This window comes from Mirounga angustirostris, unplaced genomic scaffold (assembly GCF_029215605.1).
Source record: "Mirounga angustirostris isolate CCGP_5_RB_7025 unplaced genomic scaffold, mMirAng1.0.hap1 SCAF_6, whole genome shotgun sequence".
NCBI classification, from domain to species: Eukaryota; Metazoa; Chordata; class Mammalia; order Carnivora; family Phocidae; genus Mirounga; species Mirounga angustirostris.
In genome coordinates, this window is record NW_026991714.1 from 120,486,423 (window position 1) to 120,509,061 (window position 22,639).

Genomic DNA, 22,639 nt, shown 5'->3' on the forward strand with positions numbered 1-22,639 from the left:
AATGACAAGACGTGGGCTGCCCTGCGGGGCCAGACGGAAATGCTGCGGTGAGTGGGTGCGCACGCGCTCGGCCAAGTCCTGGTTCCCGGAGCCCCCACAATGCCCGGACTCAGACTACGGAGCACCGTATCTCGGCACAGACGAAGGGTGACTCTTCTCGTGCTAGTGAGAGCTTTATTCCAGCCGTTTATCTGTGGGGGCCCCCGGGGAGGGGGTGTTCTTCACTGGCCCGGAAGAAGACGGGGAGGGCACTCGCACCCGCGTAAACAAACCTCATCACCAACTTCGCCATTTCTTCTCCCGAAGACCCACGGTCTTTCCTAAGAAACCATTTGAAGCCCTGTTCGCCCCGCTCGCTCTCTCCCATTAAGTCAGGTTCTAAACCCCACCTTTAGATGATTCATGTGCGTGAATTAATGTATTGAATATTCTCATTCACGTGCATGAGAATAAGCTCTGTCTCCTCTATTAATTTGTCTTTCGTCAGTTAACTCGAAGGCTCTTAATCACGGCACCTCAAAGGCGGAGAGGAAAGGGTTTTCTTCCCACCCGCCCTGTGAATAGCAGTAGGACCCATCCACCGGGCTCCCTCACCCCGTTTCCCCGAGCATTAACCGTCCCAGTTAGACTAGGATTTGGAGAGGGCCCGAGCGACCCAAGGGTCCGGTGAGGAGCCACCCAAGTCCAATTTTAAAGCTGAGCGTCCGTCCGCGTTTGCGGGTGAGGAGGCCCCCAGCCTGCTGGGCTCAGCGCGGGGACGGTCTAGCGAGGGGGCTGCTCCGACCCCTGGCCGAGCTCCGCGCGCCCGGGCGGGGCCCCCGAGGTCCGGCCCTGCAAGGAACAGGCTCCCGCTCCCCCTGCACGCCAAGAGTTCGGACTGCAGAACGTCTTCTGCCAGGGGACAAATGTGGGGGTCCAAGTCAGCCCAGCATTCTGAAAGTAGGGTTCCATTTGTGGCTTAGTGCAGGAGGATACATTTTTAGAAAACCCGAAGTGAAAGGGGCCCGAAACGTAATATTCCTCCGCCCAGCTTGGAGGGGGCTGCGAGAGGGATCGAGAGCTCCAAACGTTAAGTGCCGCCGGACGGCGGGGCTCCGACTCCGGCCTCCCGCGTCGGCGCCGGGCTCCGGGGCACCCAGCTGGCCGCGCAGGCGGAGCCCGGCGACGCGAGCCGCCCCTCCGGGCGCACCCGGCTGGGTCCGCTTACCTGCGGCGCTGGGCGAGGGGCGAATGGGGGCCTCCTCGGGGGCGGGGCGGCCGTGGGAGCCGGGTCTGGGTGCCGGCTGCAGGGCGGGAGAAGGCCTGCGGGAGCCCGCGCCCGCCGAGCGTGTGTGCCACCGGGCGCCCCCAGGCCGCGGCCTGAGCGGGGCCCGAGGGAGCCTGCGGACGCCCCCAGCGGCCCCCATCCCTTCCCGGAGCCGAGCACCCCGCGCCGCTCCGGCCGCCCCCGTCAGGGTGGGGCGGGCGGGCGGGCGGGCCCCGAGCCGCGGCTGGACTCCCCGAGGGCCCGGGCGCCCCCGCACGGCCCGAGGACTTGGCGGACGGCCCCGGGAGCTCAAAAACACCCGCGCCAGACCCCACCCCAAACCAGTGAAAGCGATCTCGGGGGTGGGCCACCCGCACCTGCAGTTTGTAAAAGCTCTCCGGGGGGTTCTTTCGTGCAGCGACCTGTGATCCATTTTCTAAAAGGATTAAACTTCTAGCGCGTCCAAAGTCGATACGGGATTTTAAAGACCCATTTTCTTTTCTTTTTTTTTAAGATTTTATTTATTTGAGAGAAAGAGTGAGAGAGAGAGAGAGCACAAGAGGGGGGAGCGGGAGAGGGAGAAGCAGACTCCCCGCTGAGCAGGGAGCCCGATGCGGGACTCGATCCTGGGACTCGATCCTGGGACTCGATCCCGGGACTCCAGGATCATGACCTGAGCCGAAGGCAGTCGCTTAACCAACTGAGCCACCCAGGCGCCCTAAAGACCCATTTTCTGAAATGATCAGAGAGTGTCTAGGGTAAAAAGTAGAACGAAAGGGGCGTACTTACGTTTTCATTGACTTCCTTGGTTTTGATTTTGAAAATTGGTTTCAAGTGCTGGCATGAAAACCTAACTGCCCCACTAAAAACCTTGTATTGAATACACGTGCATTGTGTCAACAAATACCTTCCTTTATCAAATACACTTGTGCTTTATAGTTGTCTTTTTTAAGTTTTCATTTATATATTTGAGAGCGAGAGAAAGAGATAGCGAGTGGAGAGGGAGAAGCAGGCTCCCGGCTGAGCAGGGAGCCCCATGCAGGACTTGATCCCAAGACCCTGAGATCATGACCTGAGCCAAAGGCAGAAGCTTAAACTTGACTGAGCCACCCAGGCATCCCTATACTTGTGGTTTAAAAAAAAAAAAAAAAAGTAGAAGAAAGAAAAAGTGTTGCATCAGAGAAAAGGTGAATTTTGCTGTCCTTCATCTGCCATCATGTGTCCCCCCTCCCAAAAAGGCGAATCAAGCAAATCTGAATGTGCGAATGTTCCCAGATGCAATCCGCATACTCCAAGCTATTCCCTAGCAAATGTAAAGGATGACAAGTGTCAGTACTTCATACAACTATATTTAATAAGTTGTTATTACAGAAAAAAATGAAGTCCAAACTACAAAGTTTAAGCAGTTGTAAGCAATAGCTGCATTGAGCTCCATGTGTAGTCACAGTACTGCAGTTCCATACAAGCAATATTAGTCCAAGCCCCAAAGGCGGAAGCTGAGTAAGGTTTACTAGCAAAAACAATCTAAGAGAACAGGTAATAAAAGATACAATACATTTAAAATTAGTTGTTAGTTGAAAAACAAATACAGAGATCTTAGCTGTGAACACTCTAAAAGTTATGTCCATTATTTTGACAGCAAAAATACAAATACCTAATACTTTATACCCCAACAGAACTATATCCAGAAAAGAAAGCGAGAAGTTATCCTGTATTAGCACCCGAGTTTTCTACTTGTTGCCCTTAAACTGCATCATACAAATTTGAACATCCCTAAATCACATATCCACTTCTTGACCCATTTTGGGGTATAAAGTCAACAGCATTAATTATAAAATACTCTGTGGTAAAATGGAACACTATTGCAGCTGAGATAGAGAAGTTTGGTTATTATAAAAAAAAAAACAAAATGTTAACTGACATACCATACAAACTGGTGAAAAAGCAACAACCCATACAAATAAGCCACTTTTAACAAAAAGATACTTTTTTTTCACTAATCTGTGACTAATCTTTCACTCAAACCTTGCAAGTAGAGATGTCACAATACTCAAATATTTAGGTAGGAGCTTTACCCAGTTAAATGCCATTTTGTTGCTAATATAATAGATAAAAGGAAAACTAGCAGTTACTTGCTACTTGCATAAATGCAGTACGCTGCATTAGCCCATGCCTCACGAACAAGCTATAAAACACAAGAAATAGGCAGAAATCTAAGCATAATCTTGATACCACTAAGCAAGAATTTTCCAATTTCTTTTCTTCTGTTCCTAATCACTTATTTGTAGTTAATGTAAAATTCCAACCAGTAGTACCCAATTTGAGTTAAAATTTTACATCACGACTTGATCTAATCTATATATTATTTACAAAACTGAATACATAGAGCATACCCAGGAGCCGACTCTGGACACACGTTTCTCCAAGTTACTGATAACCTCACCTCCGCAGCAATGGAGCTGGAAGGGGGCCGTCAAGGACTAGTAGAAACACACCATCTATCTAGAGCAAGTCATTGAATGTTCTGTTTACGCAACACCAGTTTTGCAGTCGTAGGTGTTCTGAGTTTGTTTTCGTTTGAGGTGCCAGTACAGGGACTCACTGCCCTAACAGCATGGCTTCAGGGTGAGCTGGGTGTTGGAAAAGCAGCAGGAGGGCAGACAGATCATGCTCGGAGTGGCCAGAGGTTGCCACAAAGAGGGACAAACCAGGGGCACCATAACGGGGGTGGGGGGGTGGCGGGGGGTGGTGGAGGAAGACCAAGTCTGAGACTGTCCATATACAGTGGTGATGTCCGAGCATGCTTCCTCTGCATGCCACCCGCGCCGGACGGGAGGGAAGTCGGGAGGGACACCGCGATCCAAGCCTCACTACAAAGAAGGTGGCGTCCACCTGGCAGCGTCCCTCTGTTCCCGGACGTCACCACTGTAAATGCAAGGGGAAGATCTGGCCTGGGCGAAAGGCTCCGTCTCACACATGGACAGCAGTTGGTGGCAGATTCTCTCTCTCTCACACACATGCACGCACACACACAGGACATAATGAAGAGTTAGAGGGGAAAAACCGTGAATCATTCTGTTGACCTAGCCGGGTTTTCAACCTGGTGGTATTTCGGTGGGGGTGACTCCATTATCAGGGCCCCAGATCTGGCTGCACCTGGTGTTGTATAAACCCACTGTGACATCCCTAGAGAACTGTACTGTGACATCCCTAGTCTTACACTAAACCACTGTAATAAAGGAAAAGGCTTGTCAAAATCTCACATGTTCTGCTCATTCTGTCATTTTATTACCCAATTATCCATTACATTTTCCAATCACTTTACATAACCAACCATGTTCATCGTTGTCACACTATTGTAAACCACATCAGCAAGTTAATACATAAAGCTTTGCATTTCAAAAAACTAGACACTTTAGTAACAATATTACAAAGGTTTTAGCTTCAAAAATAACTGAAAATGAAAAAAATAAACTTTTAAAGAATTAGCATCATAAAATTAATTTATTCCAAGTAAAAATACAAAATAATATTATGACATTGACCAGATATGAAAGTCCCTCCCAGAAACAACTCTATTAATGATTGAGAAAGCACTCCTTAAAGAAAATACGAAATAAAATGAAAAATATGTAAATATGTTTAATTTTTTTCTTAGCAAAAAATCTTTCTAAAAATAACAATGAAAATTTGTCTCAGTACAAAGGCTACATTACTATTGAAAAAATACCAGCATGAAGAAAAGGTACATATTTGACAGTAGAAAAATGATTTCAGTGAATCACAATGTCTAAAGTTTGCAATGAAAATAAATCTGCAATAAAGATTTATGCCTTTTTTCTTTTCTTTTTTTTTTTCTATTTTTTATACAAACAGTACAAACAGTATTGCACATAACAACAAATAGTCGAGGTTAGGTTTTAGCCTTCAAAAAATCGACTAGTTCAAGTGTCACATCAAGGAAAGGCCACAACAGGACCTGTGATACCCAGGGGCTTCCCAGTCAAGTTGCAGGTCAGAACACCTCTTGTGTTTTAAAAAATAATTTTTTTGAAGGACCCTCTCTTTTAATATAACATTAACAACTTGGGGGCACATTTATTTACAAAACAAAAGGGAACATGTTATAATTTAATAAACTAAAAAAGTTCTCTTTAAAAAAATACAAACAGAAGAACTCTTTCACAATCCTGGTCAGTCGTGCACAATCAACGCTTGATTATAAATATACAAATGAAGGGAAAGTAGTTTCCACCATCTATCCACAACTTTCAGCACCAAAGGGAGTTTATTCTTTGTAACCTATTCTTCATGACAATGGTTTTCACCTCCACATCAGCTTCCCGCTGTACAAGCTTCCAGCTTTTTTTTTTTTTAATCTCAGTGTTGTTTTAGTACATGAAAGAGGGGTGCTTCTTCAAAAAGTTTTGCTTCTTTCACATAATTAGGTAGATTTCTGTAGGTTAGATATGATCTTTAATATTATAGTTATAAAGCTCTAACTTCATTTTCAAAAAACACAAATAAGCATGAAAAAAATAAAGTTACCCATCTGTTAAATCATTTTTTCTTGCAGAATTAAATTAATATATATTTTTCTGAATAAACTTACTTAGAAAATATCATTTTCTTTCCTATATTTCAAAATTGAGGTATTGCAAAAGATCATGTCAGTCAGAAAGCATGCCTTTTTCCTTAAAAACAAACAAACAAAAAAATCTTCAGCCAACTTTTGAAAACTGTCTAGAATACAAAAAGTAGTAGTGCATAACAAAATTTCTTGTACAGATGAAAAAAACCACAAACATAGAAAAAAAACAAACAGAAAACCACAGCTGGGCTGGAAAAACGCAATTATTACCAAAAAGCCCAGAGGTAACCTCAAAAGGGGAGAAGTCTAATAAGCATTTTTAATCCAGTAAAAAACTATTTTGTTTTTTCCTTTTTGAAAACAAACTATAGTTTGAGAGCTGGTAATTGCAACTAAACATTGGAGAAACAAAACAAAACAAAACAAAACAAAAACAAGCAGTCTTAAGAGACAGGACAAGGACATCACAGCACATAAAACACAGCGACTTAAATCTATTCTGCAGTGTCATATCCAGTCAGATTGTCCCCAGAATTCCAAAACATAGGAAGAAGATTAAAAAAAAAAAAAAAGATTTACATAGTCTCACAATCATTGTGTGTGTTTATATATTACTATCTGCAGCCCAAGAGTGAATGCTAAAAAAATGTCCATGGTAGTTCTAGCAGGTCTTACTTCTATTCAAGCTTTACAGGATAAATCCAGGGAATTAAGTAATTAAATTTCTCACCCAGACAACCAGCCCTGCCCAGGCCATCTTGTTTTGGACAGACATTTCTTTAGCATCACCGCCACGCAACTTTCTTAAAATGTGCCTAGTTTGTCAATCTGACAACTTATCTCTATATACTGTATATATTCCTAGTGTTTGTAAGCTAAGATGAGCTCTTTGGTTTTCTGGACAAGGTCTGAAGCTATGTAAATGGTGCAAGCACTAGGAGATTGTAACTAAGAGCTCATGTGTTAGTTAATAATATACCAGTTATGAACTGTCAAGTTCGTTAATGTCTGACACAGAGGCTTTAAACAGTTAAGTTTGATCACAGTTAGACATAATCACTTTACTATATAAAATAAATTGCACAATATATAACAGAGCACCGCAAAGTACTTCATCTACCATCCACAAATTTGCTTTAAGAATATCCTACACCTAGGTTTTATATTGGTTGTAATATAGGTCATTCTGTTATGGGCTCTTCCTAATTTCAGAAGCATTCCATTTATTGAGGCATGCCTTCCTCCAGTCAATTACCAATTCTTTGAGTGAAAAAAAACTCTTTTAAAAAAATCAGTTATTTTATAGCTTATATAGATTCTTAATTTGTGCATTGTGGGAAGGTTTTATACTAGACATTGGATATAAAATTTATTGCATGCAGCAACCTGATTAAGTAAACATGCAGTCAGAAATAGTGACCTTCCGTTGAAGCTTTCTGTTGTCTATTCTGATCTCCTTTCGGCAGCTGATTCTATCCCTAAATCACAAACGTGTGTTGTTGGGTTTCTTTAAATTGATACCTTAGCCTGAAGAGAGTATTATGGTATTAATAATACCATCTTAATAGCAGCAAAAGCTATTGCAGCATAAATTTACATAACACTAAAAGATCTAACCAAAATCCTCAGCAAAACAAAAATCAAACATGAAGGAAAAATAAAGATTCAGCTTATGAGGTATCCTTACATGTCAAAATAGAAAACTAAAGGCCTATTTTCATTAAGGGTTACCCTTACTCTAAATGACCCCAACTAATGATCGCTGAACTGTTGTGAAGTTTTTGCTACATCTGCCACCTACTCACGAGTATTACCTTTGGTAAGTCTTCTCCTAGGGGCAACTCTCTAAGTTTCTGAAAATAAGTGCATGCTCCAGTTCAAAAACAATCAGAACAACAACAACAACAACAACAACAACACAACAACAACAAACAAAAAAAAATCACAGACATCAACCTGATGGCCGCTGATGAGAATGGCAGTCTACGAGTGACAAATCAGGTGTAAGAAATTAAGGTACCAAGCAGACAAAGGTGTGAATCAAAGTGCAAATCAGTACCGTTATACACTCTGCAATTTTGCATTATACTGGACACTGAGTTCAGTAATATGACTGTAAATAATAGTAATAAAAAGACCCATTTCTTCTTTAAAAATCGAGAACGAATGCACAGATTTCCAGAACACTGTAAGCCCTGAGGCAGTGCCCTCTCTTTTTCCCTCCTTGTTATCTACTCCAGTACTTGTGGCTGGGTCTGCCCTGGGCTCAGCTCCAGCGGAACGGGACGTGCCGAGGGCGGTCGCCTCCCTCCTTCACCAGCGGTTTGTGGAACTCCCGCCCGGCGCGGGAATGTATGCTCGCCCAGCAGTATTCGCAGTAATACTGCAGACAGGTGACGTTGGCACAGAAGAACGGGGCAAACTTCCCACCACAGCGCGTGCCCTGGCACTCATCACACATCTGATCATCCAGCACATATGGCTTCACTTCCACCTGGACCCAAAGAGGAAAGACAGGAAAACATGCTTAGCAAGGCTTCCTCAGTTTCTTCCTTTGAGGGTTTACAGTATAGCTGAACGACGGGTGTCGGGCAGACAAAGGTGTGAGTCAAAGTGCAAATCGGGGCTTTGGAATCGCTCCATTTACAGGTGCTGCGATCACAGGCAAATTCTTAACCTCCCTCTGTGCTTCTGTTCGCTCTGTGTGTCTGTAAAGTGCATGTAATTTATACACAGATGTGCACACATATTTGCGTATCTGTAAAATGGGAACAACAATGTCCGCCTCCAAGGGTGCTGGTGAGGATTAAGAGAGGTGGTGTGTGTAAAAGCACCTGAGTGGAATCCTGAAGGCCAGGCAGCACCTGGCCATGCGGGGTGAGAGAGTGCGGTCAGGGAGAGGAACCAGCTGGGACAAAGCCCGCAAGCAGGCCAAGGCAGGGCACGTAGCTGGGGAATGGCGTGGCGCGAGCCAGGCCGGAGGGGAAGAGTCACGGGGCCGGCCAGACAGGCGGAGACGTGATACCACAGTGAGGCTCTGGGTCTCCGTGTTTCAGTGACGAGGCTTCCAAAAGTCTATCATCCCAGGGCCCTGTCCAGAGGACTAGACGGGAAAGCCAAGGGGGCTAGTGAAGTGCTAAGCTATTATAATAATTGAGACTTTCTTATTTTTTGGACTTTACTGCCTTAATCTCCCCCCATAACTGGAAGCTTCACTAGAGGAGAGCTTTTCCTCACAGCCCTTCAGGGGGCATTTCATAATTGAAACGAAGCAATGCTGTGTATGTGGAAATCAAAAGCAGGAAGAACAGAGTTACCAGAGTTTTCCCCATGTCCCCTTCCTAGAACCTCACATCATTCATGTTTTCATCTCGAATGTTAGAAATTAGCATCAAGGTGGCAAGTCTGTGATCAGGCCCCTTCCCACGCAGCCCTCCAGAGCCATTCTGGGGAAAGGCAACCACTGTGGCTATAGAGACAAGGACCCAGGGCTTTTTGACAGGAACTAACTGCCTGGTGATTCAAACTACCTCGCTGTGGCCGGGAGGGCCTGGCAGGGCATTGAGGCAGGGTACAGGGGAGGGGAAGCAGGGGGAACAGCACGCGGGGAGCACGAAAGGGGGCCTACCTAGGGCCCCCCCCCCGCCTTTGGAAGGCCCCTCTGCTGGCCTCCTCTGGAGTTCTGTCTCTAGCCATGACTCCAGTCCGCAGGACCGTCGGCCAGCCAGATACTCTGGCTTGGAAGACCCACCCAAGAAGACCTGTATCAGCTTTTGGATACCCAGGGGTAAAGGTCTTTACTCTGGCTCTAGTTCCTTTCTTCCAATTTCCCTCTCCTCAGCCTTACAAGTTAGTGAATGGGCTTCAAAAAAATCTCTTGCACTGATCTCTGCATCATAACTAGAACTGTAGTGGCTCTGGGGTCGCCTGCCTGGGTTCAAATCTAGGCCATTCTGAGCCTGTGTCCTCATCTGTGCACTGGGGGAGAAGAAGAATTCATACTTGACAGAGCTCCGAGGAGGATTAAATGAGTCAACGAGCATAAAGCCGAGGAACGGGCCTGGCCCAGCCGAAGCACGAAGCATGGTTCAGATCCCTGCTGCGTCCCCTCTAGTCCAGGCCGTCCCAGCTCGACCGGCTGTGTCCAGCACTGCCAACCTCCACACTGACCACCAGCTCCAGGCCTTCCCTGGCTCATTCTCCCATGAACATGCTGACATTTCCACTCATCTACTCCTGTGGTGTTCCTCTCCTGGTCGCAAGCCATTCCAATTCTCTGCTGCCCATAGCAGTAAGCCCTGCTGCCTCAGTCTGACAGGGTGCTCCCCGTCTCCCACGACTCAGACACAAGCCAGAGGCTGCACCATCTGCCCCAGGCTCCCCAGCGGGGCCCCAACTCACACTCTACCTGGCTGCCACCTTTACTTACACTTTCTTCCCACCTTCAATGCTCAGCCCACTCAGTTTTATGTACCCAATGAGGCCAGGTCTTTCTTTTCTTTTTAACATAAAATTAACAATTTTAAAGGGACCATTCAGTGCCATTTAATTCATTCACAGCGCTGGACAACCACCACCTCTATCTGGTCCCCAAACAGTTTCATCCCCCAAAGAAGACCCTGTACCTACTAAGAAGTTATCCCCCCTCCCCAACCCATTAATGGCCAGCCCGCCTTCTGTCCCTACGGATTTAGCTAGTCTAGATATTCTAAATGAACGGCATCTCAGTATGTGACCTTTTGTGTCTGATTTCTTTCACTTATCGTCATCCTATGTTGTTCAATCCACGCTCTAGCCTGCAGCAGTATTTCATTCCTTTTTATGACTGAATAATATTCCATTATATATGTGTGTGTGTGTGTGTGTGAGAGAGAGAGAGAGAGACAGACAGACAGACAGACACATTTTGTCTATCCATTCATTCATTGATGGACACTGGGTGGTTTCCACCTTTTGGCTATTGTGAATGGTGCTGCTATGAACATATATGTACATATATTTGTTTGATTACCGGTTTTCAATTCTTTTGAGTATATACCTATAAGGTATATACTCAAGAATTGCATATGGCAATTTTGGGTTTATTTGAGGAACTGCCAAATTATTTTCCATAGAGGCTGTACCATTTTACACTCCCACGAGCAAAGTCGCAGGGTTCCAATTTCTCTACATACTCATCAACACTTGCTGCTTTCCATTTTGTGACCTGCCATCCTAGTAGGTGTGAAGAGGTATTTCACTGTGGCTTGATTTGCATTTCTCTACTGACTAATGACATTGAGCATTTTTCATGTGCTTGCTGGCCACGTGTAGATCTTTGGAAAAAGGTCTATTCAATATGAATGTATTAAGTGCTCTGGATTGTTCACTTTATTTATTTTAAAGATTTTATTTATTTATTTTTGACAGAGAGAGACACAGCGAGAGAGAGAACACAAGCAGTGGGAGTGGGAGAGGGAGAACAGGCTTCCTGTGGAGCAGGGAGCCCGATGTGGGGCTGGACCCAGGACCCTGGGATCATGACCTGAGCCGAAGGCAGATGCTTAATGACTGAGCCATCCAGGTACCCCTGGATTGTTCACTTTAAAATGGTTAATTTTTTATGACTTTAACCTCAATTAAAAAAAATAATTTAAGCTCTTAAAAAAACTAGAGGGGGAAAAACCCACATAAACTAATGTTCTATTATATTATCATTTTTATACCTAAACATAAGTAACTTTTTTTTCAAAGATTTTATTATTTATTTGAGAGAGAGAGAGAGAGAGAGAGAAAGCACAGAAGGAGAGGGAGAGGGGGAGGGAGAAGCAGACTCCCCACTGAGCAGGGAGCCCGACGATGTGGGGCTCAATCCCAGGACCTTGGGATCATGACCTGAGCTGGAGGCAGACGCTTAACTGACTGAGCCGCCCAGGCGCCCTTAAACATAAGTAACTTAAAAAAAAAATTACCAAAAAGTCTCTCTGTGCTAAATTTGAATCTCCTTCATTGCTCTTTTCGTATTTGTATGTATTATAAATGGCTATTGCTGTTCTTGAAGTGAACAATCCCCTGCCCACTTTTAAATTCTTTTTGTTGTTGAGTTGTAAGAGTTCTTTATATATGCTAGATACTAGACTTCCATCAGACATATGATTTGCAAATATTTTCTAAATTGTTTTACTTTGTTGACAAGGTCCTTTGATGCACAAAAGTTTAATTTTGATGAAGTCGAATTTATCTATTTTTTCTTTTGTTGCTCCTCCTTTTGATGTCATATCTAAGAATCCACTATCAAGGGACGCCTGGGTGGCTCAGATGGTTAAGTGTCTGCCTTCGGCTTGGGTCATGATCCCGGGGTCCTGGGATCGAGCCCCACATCGGGCTCCCTGCTCAGCGGGAAGCCTGATTCTCCCTCTCCCTCTACTGTTCCCCCTACTTGTGCTGTCTTGCTCTATCAAATAAATAAATAAAATCTTAAAAAAAAAAAAAAAAGAATCCACTACCAAACCCAAGGTCATAAAGATTTACCTGTTTTCTTTCAAGAGTCTTATGGTTTTAGCTCCTGTATTTAGGTTTTTAATTAATGTTGTATATAGTGTGAGGCAGGGGTCCAACTTCATTCTTTTGCATGTGGATACCCAGTTACCCCAGCACCATTTGTTGAAGAGAATTGTTCTTTACCCATTGAATGGCAACCTCATCAAAAGGCATAGCCTTCCTTAACTACTCAGTCCCACAGGGATCTAGTCCTTCCTCCTTTGAGCTTAATACTCCATGCCGCTCCTCTGGCATTTCCTATCTATAGTCCTTCCTTGGTCAGCATCTCTCCTGAGCTTCAAGCGACTTGATGACAGAGTCCTGGAGTAAGACAGGACAATGGCTGGTCCAGAGAAGAAGGTGGTCTTCAGAGACTGTGAACTCCTGGGGGAATGGAGCTATTGGCTTATGGGAGTGTATCAACTTGGCTTGATCTCCTTGCATCTGAAAGCCAGGAGAGAGTCAAAATGGTGGAACGACCCCCTCTGCCCTGAAGCTAGAGGACTACTGGTAGATGCAGGGCCTCCAGGGAGCTGCTTTTCCACCACCAGTCTATGAGCTGAAGACCACTTTGCTTCTACCACCAGGCAGATGCCTATACTCAGGGTGCTCCAGCAACCAGATCTGAGCCTCGATAAGCCTAGATCGGAGAGAGAAGTGGTCTGAACAAACAGAATTCACATTCAGCAAAAGAAAGCTGCTGGAAGAGAAAGACAATAGCCATTTATAACACATACAAATATAAAAAGAGCATGTAAGGAGATTCAAGTCTAACACAAAGGAGACACTCTGGTCTATATTGTTTCAGGTGTAAACAAGGTATTGTGGTTATATGGGCTTTTCTTTCGTCTGCCTTTTTTTTTTTTTTAGAGCTTAATTTTTTAAAAGATTTTATTTATTTATTTAGTTGTGAGAGAGAGAGAGAACAGGAACAGAGGGGAGGGGGAGGGAAAAGCAGACTCCCTGCTGAGCAGGGACCCCGCACAGCTCGGTCCCAGGACCCTGGGATCATGACCTGAACTGAAGGCAGATGCTTAACTGACCAAGCCACCCAAGCGTCCCTTAATTTTTTTAATTGAGGTTAGAGTCATAAAAAATTAACCATTTTATTTTATTTACTTTTTTAAAGATTTGAGAGATAGGGATAGAAAGAGAGAGAGGAGGGGTCAGAGGGAGAGGGAAAGAAATCCTCAAGCAGACTCCCTGCCGAGCACAGAGCCTGACATGGGGCTCGACCTCACAACCCTGAGATCATGACCTGAGCCAAAATCAAGAGTCAGACGCCTAACCAACTGAGCCACCCAGGCACCCTTGAGAGTTTCTTAAAGGCACTCCCAAACCATTTGTAATTTTCGCCGTACCTTAATGCTATCTACGGTTACGTGATGTTTTACTTGACTATCCAGGTTAATTCTGTTTTTCCCAAAACACAGACATGTAGCTATTAAAATACAAATGGGTTTCTCTGTTATCAATAAACTGTAACACATGGAGACACTAACCTACTGGGATCATATTACTGATCTACACTTCCATTATGAAAGTCCAAATACTACAGAGTGCTATGCAAAAGCCAGTCATATCATGCAATAGACCTGCTTTAAAGGGATTTGCAGGTACAGGAGATGAAAACTTCCTAGAGAGACATCTGGATTCATACCACACACCTAAAGGAGATGACCATGCCCAAGGATGCTGACAAATATGTGGAACTTATTGCTGAACTGTGATACCCATTAAGGATAAGAAGGACTGACGTGGATAAGCAGCTGTAAGCTGGATAAAGGGAATAATATATTTAGAATGATATAAAGAGAAAGCCATACCTGAACAAACTGTTCTCAATGTGACACTGTTTTGTATTTAACAAGCTAGAGAAAATATTTCTGTCTCCAGTTTTTTTTTATATCAGTCAACAAAATGACCTCCCAATGTAATTAAAGCAATGACCAAACAGCTCTTGGTGGCAGAGGGGAGATACCTAGGGAGAACATAAACTATTCACAGATCCAGAATTCCCTCTCCTTGGGCCTGAAAGGTTATAGAAAAGAGAAGGGGGGCATTAGTCAAGGTTACAGCTCAGTTTGAATGATGTGCTAAATGTCCTATTAAGGACAGCTAAAGAATGGTCCCTGCTGTAGTCTGCCCCGTGGTGACAGGAACCACCAAATTAAGTCTGCCAGATACCCAGCCACCCCAAGGCAGGTACGGCATGCTCACCGGGGGCTGGAAGTTGAATAGAAGCAAAGATTTTAGATAATGGAGTCAGAGTGGACAAATTGGAGAAAGAGGCCAAGAGGTATAATTTAATAGGGATAAATGAAGAAGCTTGCTCAGAAGTCAGGTAGGCCATTTCTTATCATCTGGAACAACATGCTTCCTGGAAAAACCATTTTATTTGGTGTACTAAAGCTTTTAAACATGATGTGCTCCTAATCTCCTTGGCATGTGTCACAGAGTACATCTATCCACGCCTAAAAACCACAGTAACCTCATTAACATTCCCACCGAACACGGTGTCTTTACAGTTGCTAACGCAGGTCCTCTACCAGCAGCCAGTACAAAGATTGTTTAGACATAAATTTTTAGTTTTTCAATGGACCATGAGCTGGAATCCTGCTGTTTAGAAAGCAGATGACAGATGCCTAGGCAATTAAAGCAGTGATGTGAAAATGGCTTTTCCTTAGCAACAAAGTTATCCACAACCTTCCAGATATAGCAAATTCACAGTTATTAATTTTAGAAGCAATCTGGGGTAGATTAAAAAAAATCATACGGGAAATGGTTTGAATTTTCTTTTTACCTTTCAAAGGATGGGACTTAACTATTTCTCATATTCTCAAGTGTGAGGGGAAGAAAGGTTTTAAAATCGTCCTTGTGCCTTTCCCACAGTTCAGAGCGTGCTTATGTGTGCTTATGTTGACACCTTTGCCGTATGTTTCTAGAGGGCGGAGAGATCTGCGAGTGCTCTGTTTCACGAAACAAAGGAGGACCAGCTGACAGTATCCCACGCAATCCACAGATTCACCGCCTAGTCTAGTTTTCTTCCATGCTGCTTGGGAATGGGGTTGGGGGTGAGGATATGAACCAGCTCCAAATCATGTTCTAGCAGCAGAAGAGTGTATCATGTGGAGAACAAAGGGTAAGAAAATCATCACAAATCTGTGAAATGCATAACTGATGCCATGGCATCACCACCCTCCCAGAACGCAGAAATGCAGAGCGCCCTGGTTCTTTCCATTCACTGGCTATGTCACGGTCTTGCAGGCCTCAGTTTCTCCTACCCCATGAGAGGTGTGCACTAGCTTTTCCAAGTGAGAATCAGAACTCACCAACAAACAGCTAACTGACTAATACTTTTGGACTTCTGGGGTTAAAGAACTTAGGGGCGCCTGGGGGGCTCAGTCTTTGGGCGTCTGCCTTCGACTCAGGTCATGATCTCGGGGTCCTGGGATCGAGCCCTGCATCAGGATCCCTGCTCAGTGGGAAGCCTGCCTCTCCCCTTCCTACTCCCCCTGCTTGTGTCCCCTCTCTTGCTGTCTCTCTCCCTGTCAAAAAATAAATTAAAAATCTTAAAAAAAAACCAACTCGAATGTCCTACTGAGATAATTACTTAGATAAATGGGTGTGATCCTTTTCCCATTAGTATTTTCACAAACAGCCTCTATGCTCAAATATAAGCAGGAAAGAACAACATTTGATCATTCTAAAGAGTCTTCATATTAAGAATTATCCCAATTCCAAGAGAAAAGACATAAAAAGAGATAATAGGACAGGAGAGATCAAAGGTCAAGACTAGGAAGGAGAGACAAGACAAAAAGGTTCCATACTCTTCAGAGAAGACAGCTTTCTTTAGATGACGCAAACTGTATTTAAAAAACTATTTCTGTCAAAGGCTCTGAGAGCCCCAGAGCTTCAAAAATAAGCCCTGGAAGGATTAGTTCAGACGACACTTGAACTCACTTCTGGGTGCTGCTTCCTCTCAAAGGGTCGTATCAAACATAGCTCTAGCTACAGCTGGCAGTTTTCAAGCCAGACCCAGCAGGAGCCAAGAGCAGAGGCAGAATCAAGGCTGGGATGTCGGAGCCCCAGGCTAAGGCTGGGGGCAGAACTAGTCTGAGAACCCCCACGCCCTTCGCTACTGAGTCATCGCATATATGGCAGCTGTGGCTGAGGGCAAAGTGTAGTGTCATCAGCATTTCTGTTCGTGTGGCTACTGGGTCAGATTAATCTTCATGCAGGCTAAAAATATAAAGCCTTTGATAGTCTGTAGCTAAAATTCAGGCCCAACATGTTTCTAGGGAAGAGAGAAAAAAAGATTAAATATGTGAAGTACCTGAAGTGCTTGCAAAGGAAGGTGCAATGGATAACATCTCCTTAAATAAAAAATGGGTTATTCTGAAGTATGCTATTCAAAGCCAATATTAAGTGCTATGGCTTAGCTATCACAATGTTCCTTAAATAAAAGTATCAGAAAGCCCCAAATTAGCTGACTGAAAGGCAGTCTCTCTGGTCCTCTGTGTTCAGCTAAAACAAAACAGTCAAGGGAACGTTATTTGTCAGTGGTATATTGATATCAAAACTACTGATTTCCCTTCTTACATAGATAGAGACTGGTATGTTAGAGACACTAGATAATCTCAAGTAATCAAAAGACAAAGGACTATAAATACTCAAGGGAAATCTCGAACACACCTTCAATGTCCCACCACCAGCATGGCCATGCCATTGTTCTTCCCCTGCCTCACCCCAACTCTCTGTAGACAGAAAATATATGCCCAGCAATCCCACTTCTGGCTATTTATTCAAAAGAATCGGAATCAGGCCCACGTCCACTGCAGCATTATTCACAACAGCCAAGATGTGGAAGCAACGTTAAGTGTCCACAGACCAATTAATGGATAAAGAAAATGTGCTATATCAACAGACAATGGGATATCATTCAGTCTTTAAAAAAGGAGATCCTGACACCCACAACAACACCGGATGAACCTTAAGGACATTATACCAAGTGAAATAAGTCAAACACAGAAGGACGAATGCTGCATGAATCCATCTTGTGCCATAAGCATCATTGCCCCAAGCATTTTTGCTAAAACGTTTTTGTTGCATAACTAATTGGCCATGAGGCAATTTTATTGTAAAAAGTAAAATCACGAGAAACTAAAGAGGAACATTCATTAAAAAGGACATAATGAAACATGAAAATGGTAACAAAATTAAAGTGACTTTATTGTGAAATACAAAATATTTGAAAACATTCAAAATGTATAGTGTAAATATGTGGCAATACTGTACAAGTAACTGATTTTATTTTGTGTATTGTACCTAAGCACTTGTCTTCAAAGTCTTTCGTTCAGAGTATAAAACCTTTTTTTTTTGCTTGTTGATTCATCTCATTTGGCATCATGCTTTTTCTTTTTTTCACTGAAATTCTTTCCTTCATTAAGACAGGCTATCAGTTTCCAAATATTAGGATGCACATTTGTGAATGAGCACTGTATTGCTTTGTGAAAGCCTTCTACACCATTGTTTGTTCTTGGCATGTTGTCACATGTCCACTGACAGACATTCCAAAGTTCTATGGGAAATGTGAGTTCAAAACTCTGTGTCACTGTGTAGACCATTAGGAGGGCTAAGATTTATATAATATAAAAACGGGAGTACTGCATCAATGGAGAAGTGAAACCAAATGTTCAACCAGCTGATGAAACCAAACTGCCAATCAGTTATTTATCTTTTAGGGCCAAATTGCCTTATGGCCAATTAGTTATGTGGTGAAAATGCTTGTGGCAAAAATATCTACGGCAAAGATGCTTACAGAGAAAATACTGGACACATCCATTGATATGACAGATCTAAAGTAGTCAAATTCATAGAAATCAGGAAGTAGAATTGTGGTTGCCAGGGGCTGGGGACAGGGGAAAGTAGGGAGGTGCTGTTCAAAGGGTATCAGCTTTCAGTTATGCAAGATGAAAAACTTTTAAAGATCTGCTGTAGAACATTGTGCTTATAGTTAACAATACTCTATTGTACACTTAAAAACTATTAAGAGGGTAGCTCTCATCTGCCTTTTCAGCACAAGAAAAAAAAAGAAAATATATGATGGGTAGGACACACTTGGGGAAAAGGGATTAAGGAAAGGAAAAACAATCATTACTTATTAAAAACAGAACCACCCTATAACCCAGTAATTGCACCACTAGGTATTTATCCAGAGGATAAAAAAATACAGATTCTAAGGGGTACATGCACCCCGATGTTTATAGCAGCATTATCAACAATAGCCAAACTATAGAAAGAGCCCAAATGTCCATCAACTGATGAATGGATAAAGAAGGTGTGGCATATATACGCAACGGAATATTATTCAGCCATCAAAAAGAATGAAATCTTGCCATCTGCAGTAACGTGGATGGAACTAGAGGGTATTACACTAAGTGAAATAAGTCAGTCAGAGAAAGGCAAATATCATATGACTCGACTCATATGTGGAATTTAAGAAACAAAATAGATGAACATATGGGAAGGGGGAAAAGAAAAAAAGGAGAGAGGGAAATAAGCTGGAAGAGACTCTAAACAATAGGAAACAAACTGAGGGTTGCTGGAGGGGAGGAGTGGGGGATGGGCTTAATAGGTGATGGGGATTAAGGAGCACACTTGTGATGAGCAATGAGTGTTGTATGTAAGTGATGAATCACTAAATTCTACTCCTGAAACCAATATTACACTACATGTTAACTAACTAGAATTTAAATAAAAATTTGAAACAACAACAAAACCCCAAACCACCACTATATACATATTAAACTTCTGAATTTGAGCATGAAGAAGAAACTGAAAACAGAGTATTTTCTCAAGTGGGTTCCCTAGAACATTATTCCCAAGATATGATAAATTCAGAAGAGTTCCATGATAAGTAATTTGTGAAAAGCTGCATACTGTCTCCTTCTTGGGTCTTCACAATGAAGATTGGTACATAAAAGATTCTAAGAAGTCCTAGAATAAACCTGCCTATTTAACATTCTTCAAGAAAGCATTTCCAAACTTATCTGACTCAGAAAAAGACTTTTTAAAAAAATAAAATAGATATTAAAATCAAAAGGGACTCATATTTTACAGAGAATATTTTAGGACCTGGTGGTTTAGGGGAATAATTTTAGGGACAGATTTCAAGGCAGGCCAGACCTGCCTACTGAGAGCTCCTTCTCCTGTTTCAAAAACTGAGATAACCAACCAATGTTACCCCTGTCTTGTCTGACATATTTAACCCCTTTTATCATGTAAAATTCTAATTAGATTGTCTAATAAGTATCTTCCAGAAGAGTTCAAATATTAGTCATGGTTTCATATAAATCAATGTGTTCTCAGTACCAATGTATACTGACAGAGTGCTTTAAGTTTTTAAAATTGCTTTCATTAACACACACACACACCCCTATCCTTCCTTGAAGTTATACAGGAAGTGGTTTAGTGAGGACTAAACTCCAGATCGGCTGATTCTAGCCTATTATCCTTTCTAGTAGTAAAAAGGTCTCTGTGGGCTGAGTTGGCAGACTTTAACCAATGTCTGCTGCATGATGCATTTCAAGTTATAAACATCTAACCTACAAATTTCTAGGAAGGGGCACCTGGGTGGCTCAGATGGGTAAGTGGCTGACTCTTGATTTCAGCTCAGGTCATGATCTCAGGGTCGTGGTACTGAGTCCCACATTAGGCTCCACACTCAGCTTGGAGTTTGCTTGAGATTCTCTCTCTCTCCCTCTCTCTCTGCCCCTCTCCCATGCTCTCTAAAATAAATAAATAAATCTTAAAAAATTTTTTCTAGGAGACAACATGACCAGGTTGTGGTAAACAATAGCTGTGTTTTGGGAGGGGGACTGCTCAGATTTTTATAAAGAAATTGTTCATATCAATCAAATATACTTTTGTTAGACTAAAGGAGATTCAACTGATTCTATCCTTATAAATTTTCTCAGGACCACACAGAGTAGACAAAAGGGTAGAAAACGGCCATGTAAAAAGATTATCTCTTTTCTTTTTTTTTAAGATTTTTATTTATTTATTTGAGACAGAGAGAATGAGAGACAGAGAGCATGAGAGGGAGGAGGGTCAGAGGGAGAAGCAGACGCCCTGCTGAGCAGGGAGCCCGATGCGGGACTCGATCCCGGGACTCCAGGACCATGACCTGAGCCGAAGGCAGTCGCTCAACCAACTGAGCCACCCAGGCGCCCCAAGATTACCTCTTTTCTAATGATCTCATTTTTTACACTATAAAAATCTTTCATATGTGAGTGACCTAGCCTTGAGTTATAAAGAAAACTGAATTTAGCAGAGCTTTCAAGTCCTAAGTGTTCATTTGGCATCACTTCTAAAAATACCATTAAAAAAGACTGAATGAGTACAGGTGTCCTCTTTTGCCCTTAATGTACTTAAATACTTTAAACTGTTCCAGTTTTTCACAGAAATGCTGTTCATGGATTATAAGCAAAATTTAATCCTAACTTCCTATTCAACTTCAGGTTCAAAATCTTTTCATTATCAGAGAAAAGATATTGGTAAAAATACTTCTTTCTGGAGAGGACTTCTTTCTTTCTTCAATCCTTTACACGGAAAATGCATTTAGGTGTTTACATCTATAAAAGGGACTTAAGAGTCTCTATGTATATCTTGACTAACATCCAAACAGCATGTTGGCAGATTAGCAGCTATGTTAATTGTGTGTGTGTGTGTGTGTGTGTGTGAACTTCAACTATTTCATTGTCTCTATATTAAAGATCCTTAGTGGAACTAAGTAGGTGCTTTAAAAGAAAAAAAAAAGAGAGTCAACAATTAGCTTTGGTACATGATTAGGCAACCGCACAATTTAAGTAAGCCAGGCTCAGCAATAATACAAATCAGTATCTACACAGCCAAATAACTTTCCAAAGCACTTCTTCATCTGTCATTGTTTATCAGCACCACAAACTATAAGAAAGACTGGTCCTCTTACCACTACTGGAAAATAAAATCAATAAAATCAAACTTCTAAAAGGTGGTAAATTGTCCAAGGTCACATTACTGGGAGAAGAGCTAGGAGTGTTGACTCAGATCTCACAGTTCCCAAGCCAGAACAGAACACTTACTCACTATCGCCATGGTTCTCTGTGTAGTAAGGACAGGAGTGGGCATGGAGTGTACTCCCTCTAAGATCCTGATGGCCATACCCCAGAAATACCCCACCCTATTAGTGTTCTAGGGAACCCGTTACCTGGGAGAGCGCATCACATGCCTTGTGTGTGCCAAGGCAGAAGATAAATGAGGCAACTCACTCATTTATTCATCTAAACACAAATAATTAATGTGTGTCCACTATGTGTCAAGTATTAATATACAGTAGCTAACGTGAAAGACGCCAAGAGGGGCACCTGGGTGGCTCAGTTGTTAAGTGTCTGCCTTTGGCTCAGGGTCATGATCTCGGGGTCCTGGGATTGAGCCCCACATCGGGCTCCCTGCTCCGCGGGAGGCCTGCTTCTCCCTCTCCCACTCCCCACTGCTTGTGTTCCCTCTCTCACTGTGTCTCTCTCTGTCAAATAAATAAATAAAATCTTAAAAAAAGAAAAAGGAAGAAAGACGCCAAGAACTGCTGTGCTGGGCATCACCCAACCTTAATATTGTCAACACAGGGACAACTGGCTGATAATTAGTGACAATTAGCCATAACATATGCATAATGTAACCTTTAAAGTATTTATTTCAAGATGCTAATAATGTTTCCTTGGAAGTAAAAACAAGCATAAATTGTATTCGTGTCATTTAAAACATTTTTAAATTTTTTTATTTTCCCCACCCTTTGTGTCATTTATAATAATAATGTTCCATAACAAGGGTCATTATAGCACTTAAAATGCCAAACACTTCAATCAAATGCTATAATCCAGTGGAGTTGCACTGGTTCACACTCACTTGTAAAAGGTTTCATATGAAGACAACATGAAAGTGAAAATCAAAAGCAAAACAACTGCAAAAAGGCACAGAAAATTTTCCAGCTCATTTTGCTAATGTTATGACCTATAAACATATTAGAAACTCTTGATAACAAACCCCAGATGTGCTCTGCTCTGTGTAGACTACATTCACTTGGGAAGTTATATGAACTACTGAAACATATATAAAACCCACAAAAGGACCTATAATCTAACTCAGACGTTCCAAATCTAAGGTCTGTGGAAAAAGGACTTCATGGAAGAAGTGGGTTGAAGAGACATTAGACCTTGGGTGAGCTCAGGGTTCTGGGAGGGAGT

General features: G+C 42.6%; 1 protein-coding gene across 9 annotated transcripts in view; it reads right to left on the reverse strand.

Annotated features, from left to right (window-relative positions):
• CPEB3 (cytoplasmic polyadenylation element binding protein 3) overlaps positions 1–22,639 on the reverse strand; it is a 202,846-nt gene that overhangs the window by 7,752 nt on the left and 172,455 nt on the right. For 8 of the 9 annotated variants that reach the window (XM_045878420.3, XM_045878417.3, XM_064595021.1 and 5 more), the window contains one exon: positions 1,631–8,331. The exons of the other annotated variant lie outside the window; for it this stretch is intronic. In XM_045878420.3, the coding sequence (XP_045734376.1) occupies positions 8,104–8,331 (228 nt within the window). In that variant the 3' untranslated portion in view covers positions 1,631–8,103. Of the gene's footprint in view, positions 1–1,630; positions 8,332–22,639 lie in introns of those variants that run through there. 9 annotated transcript variants of the gene reach the window in all.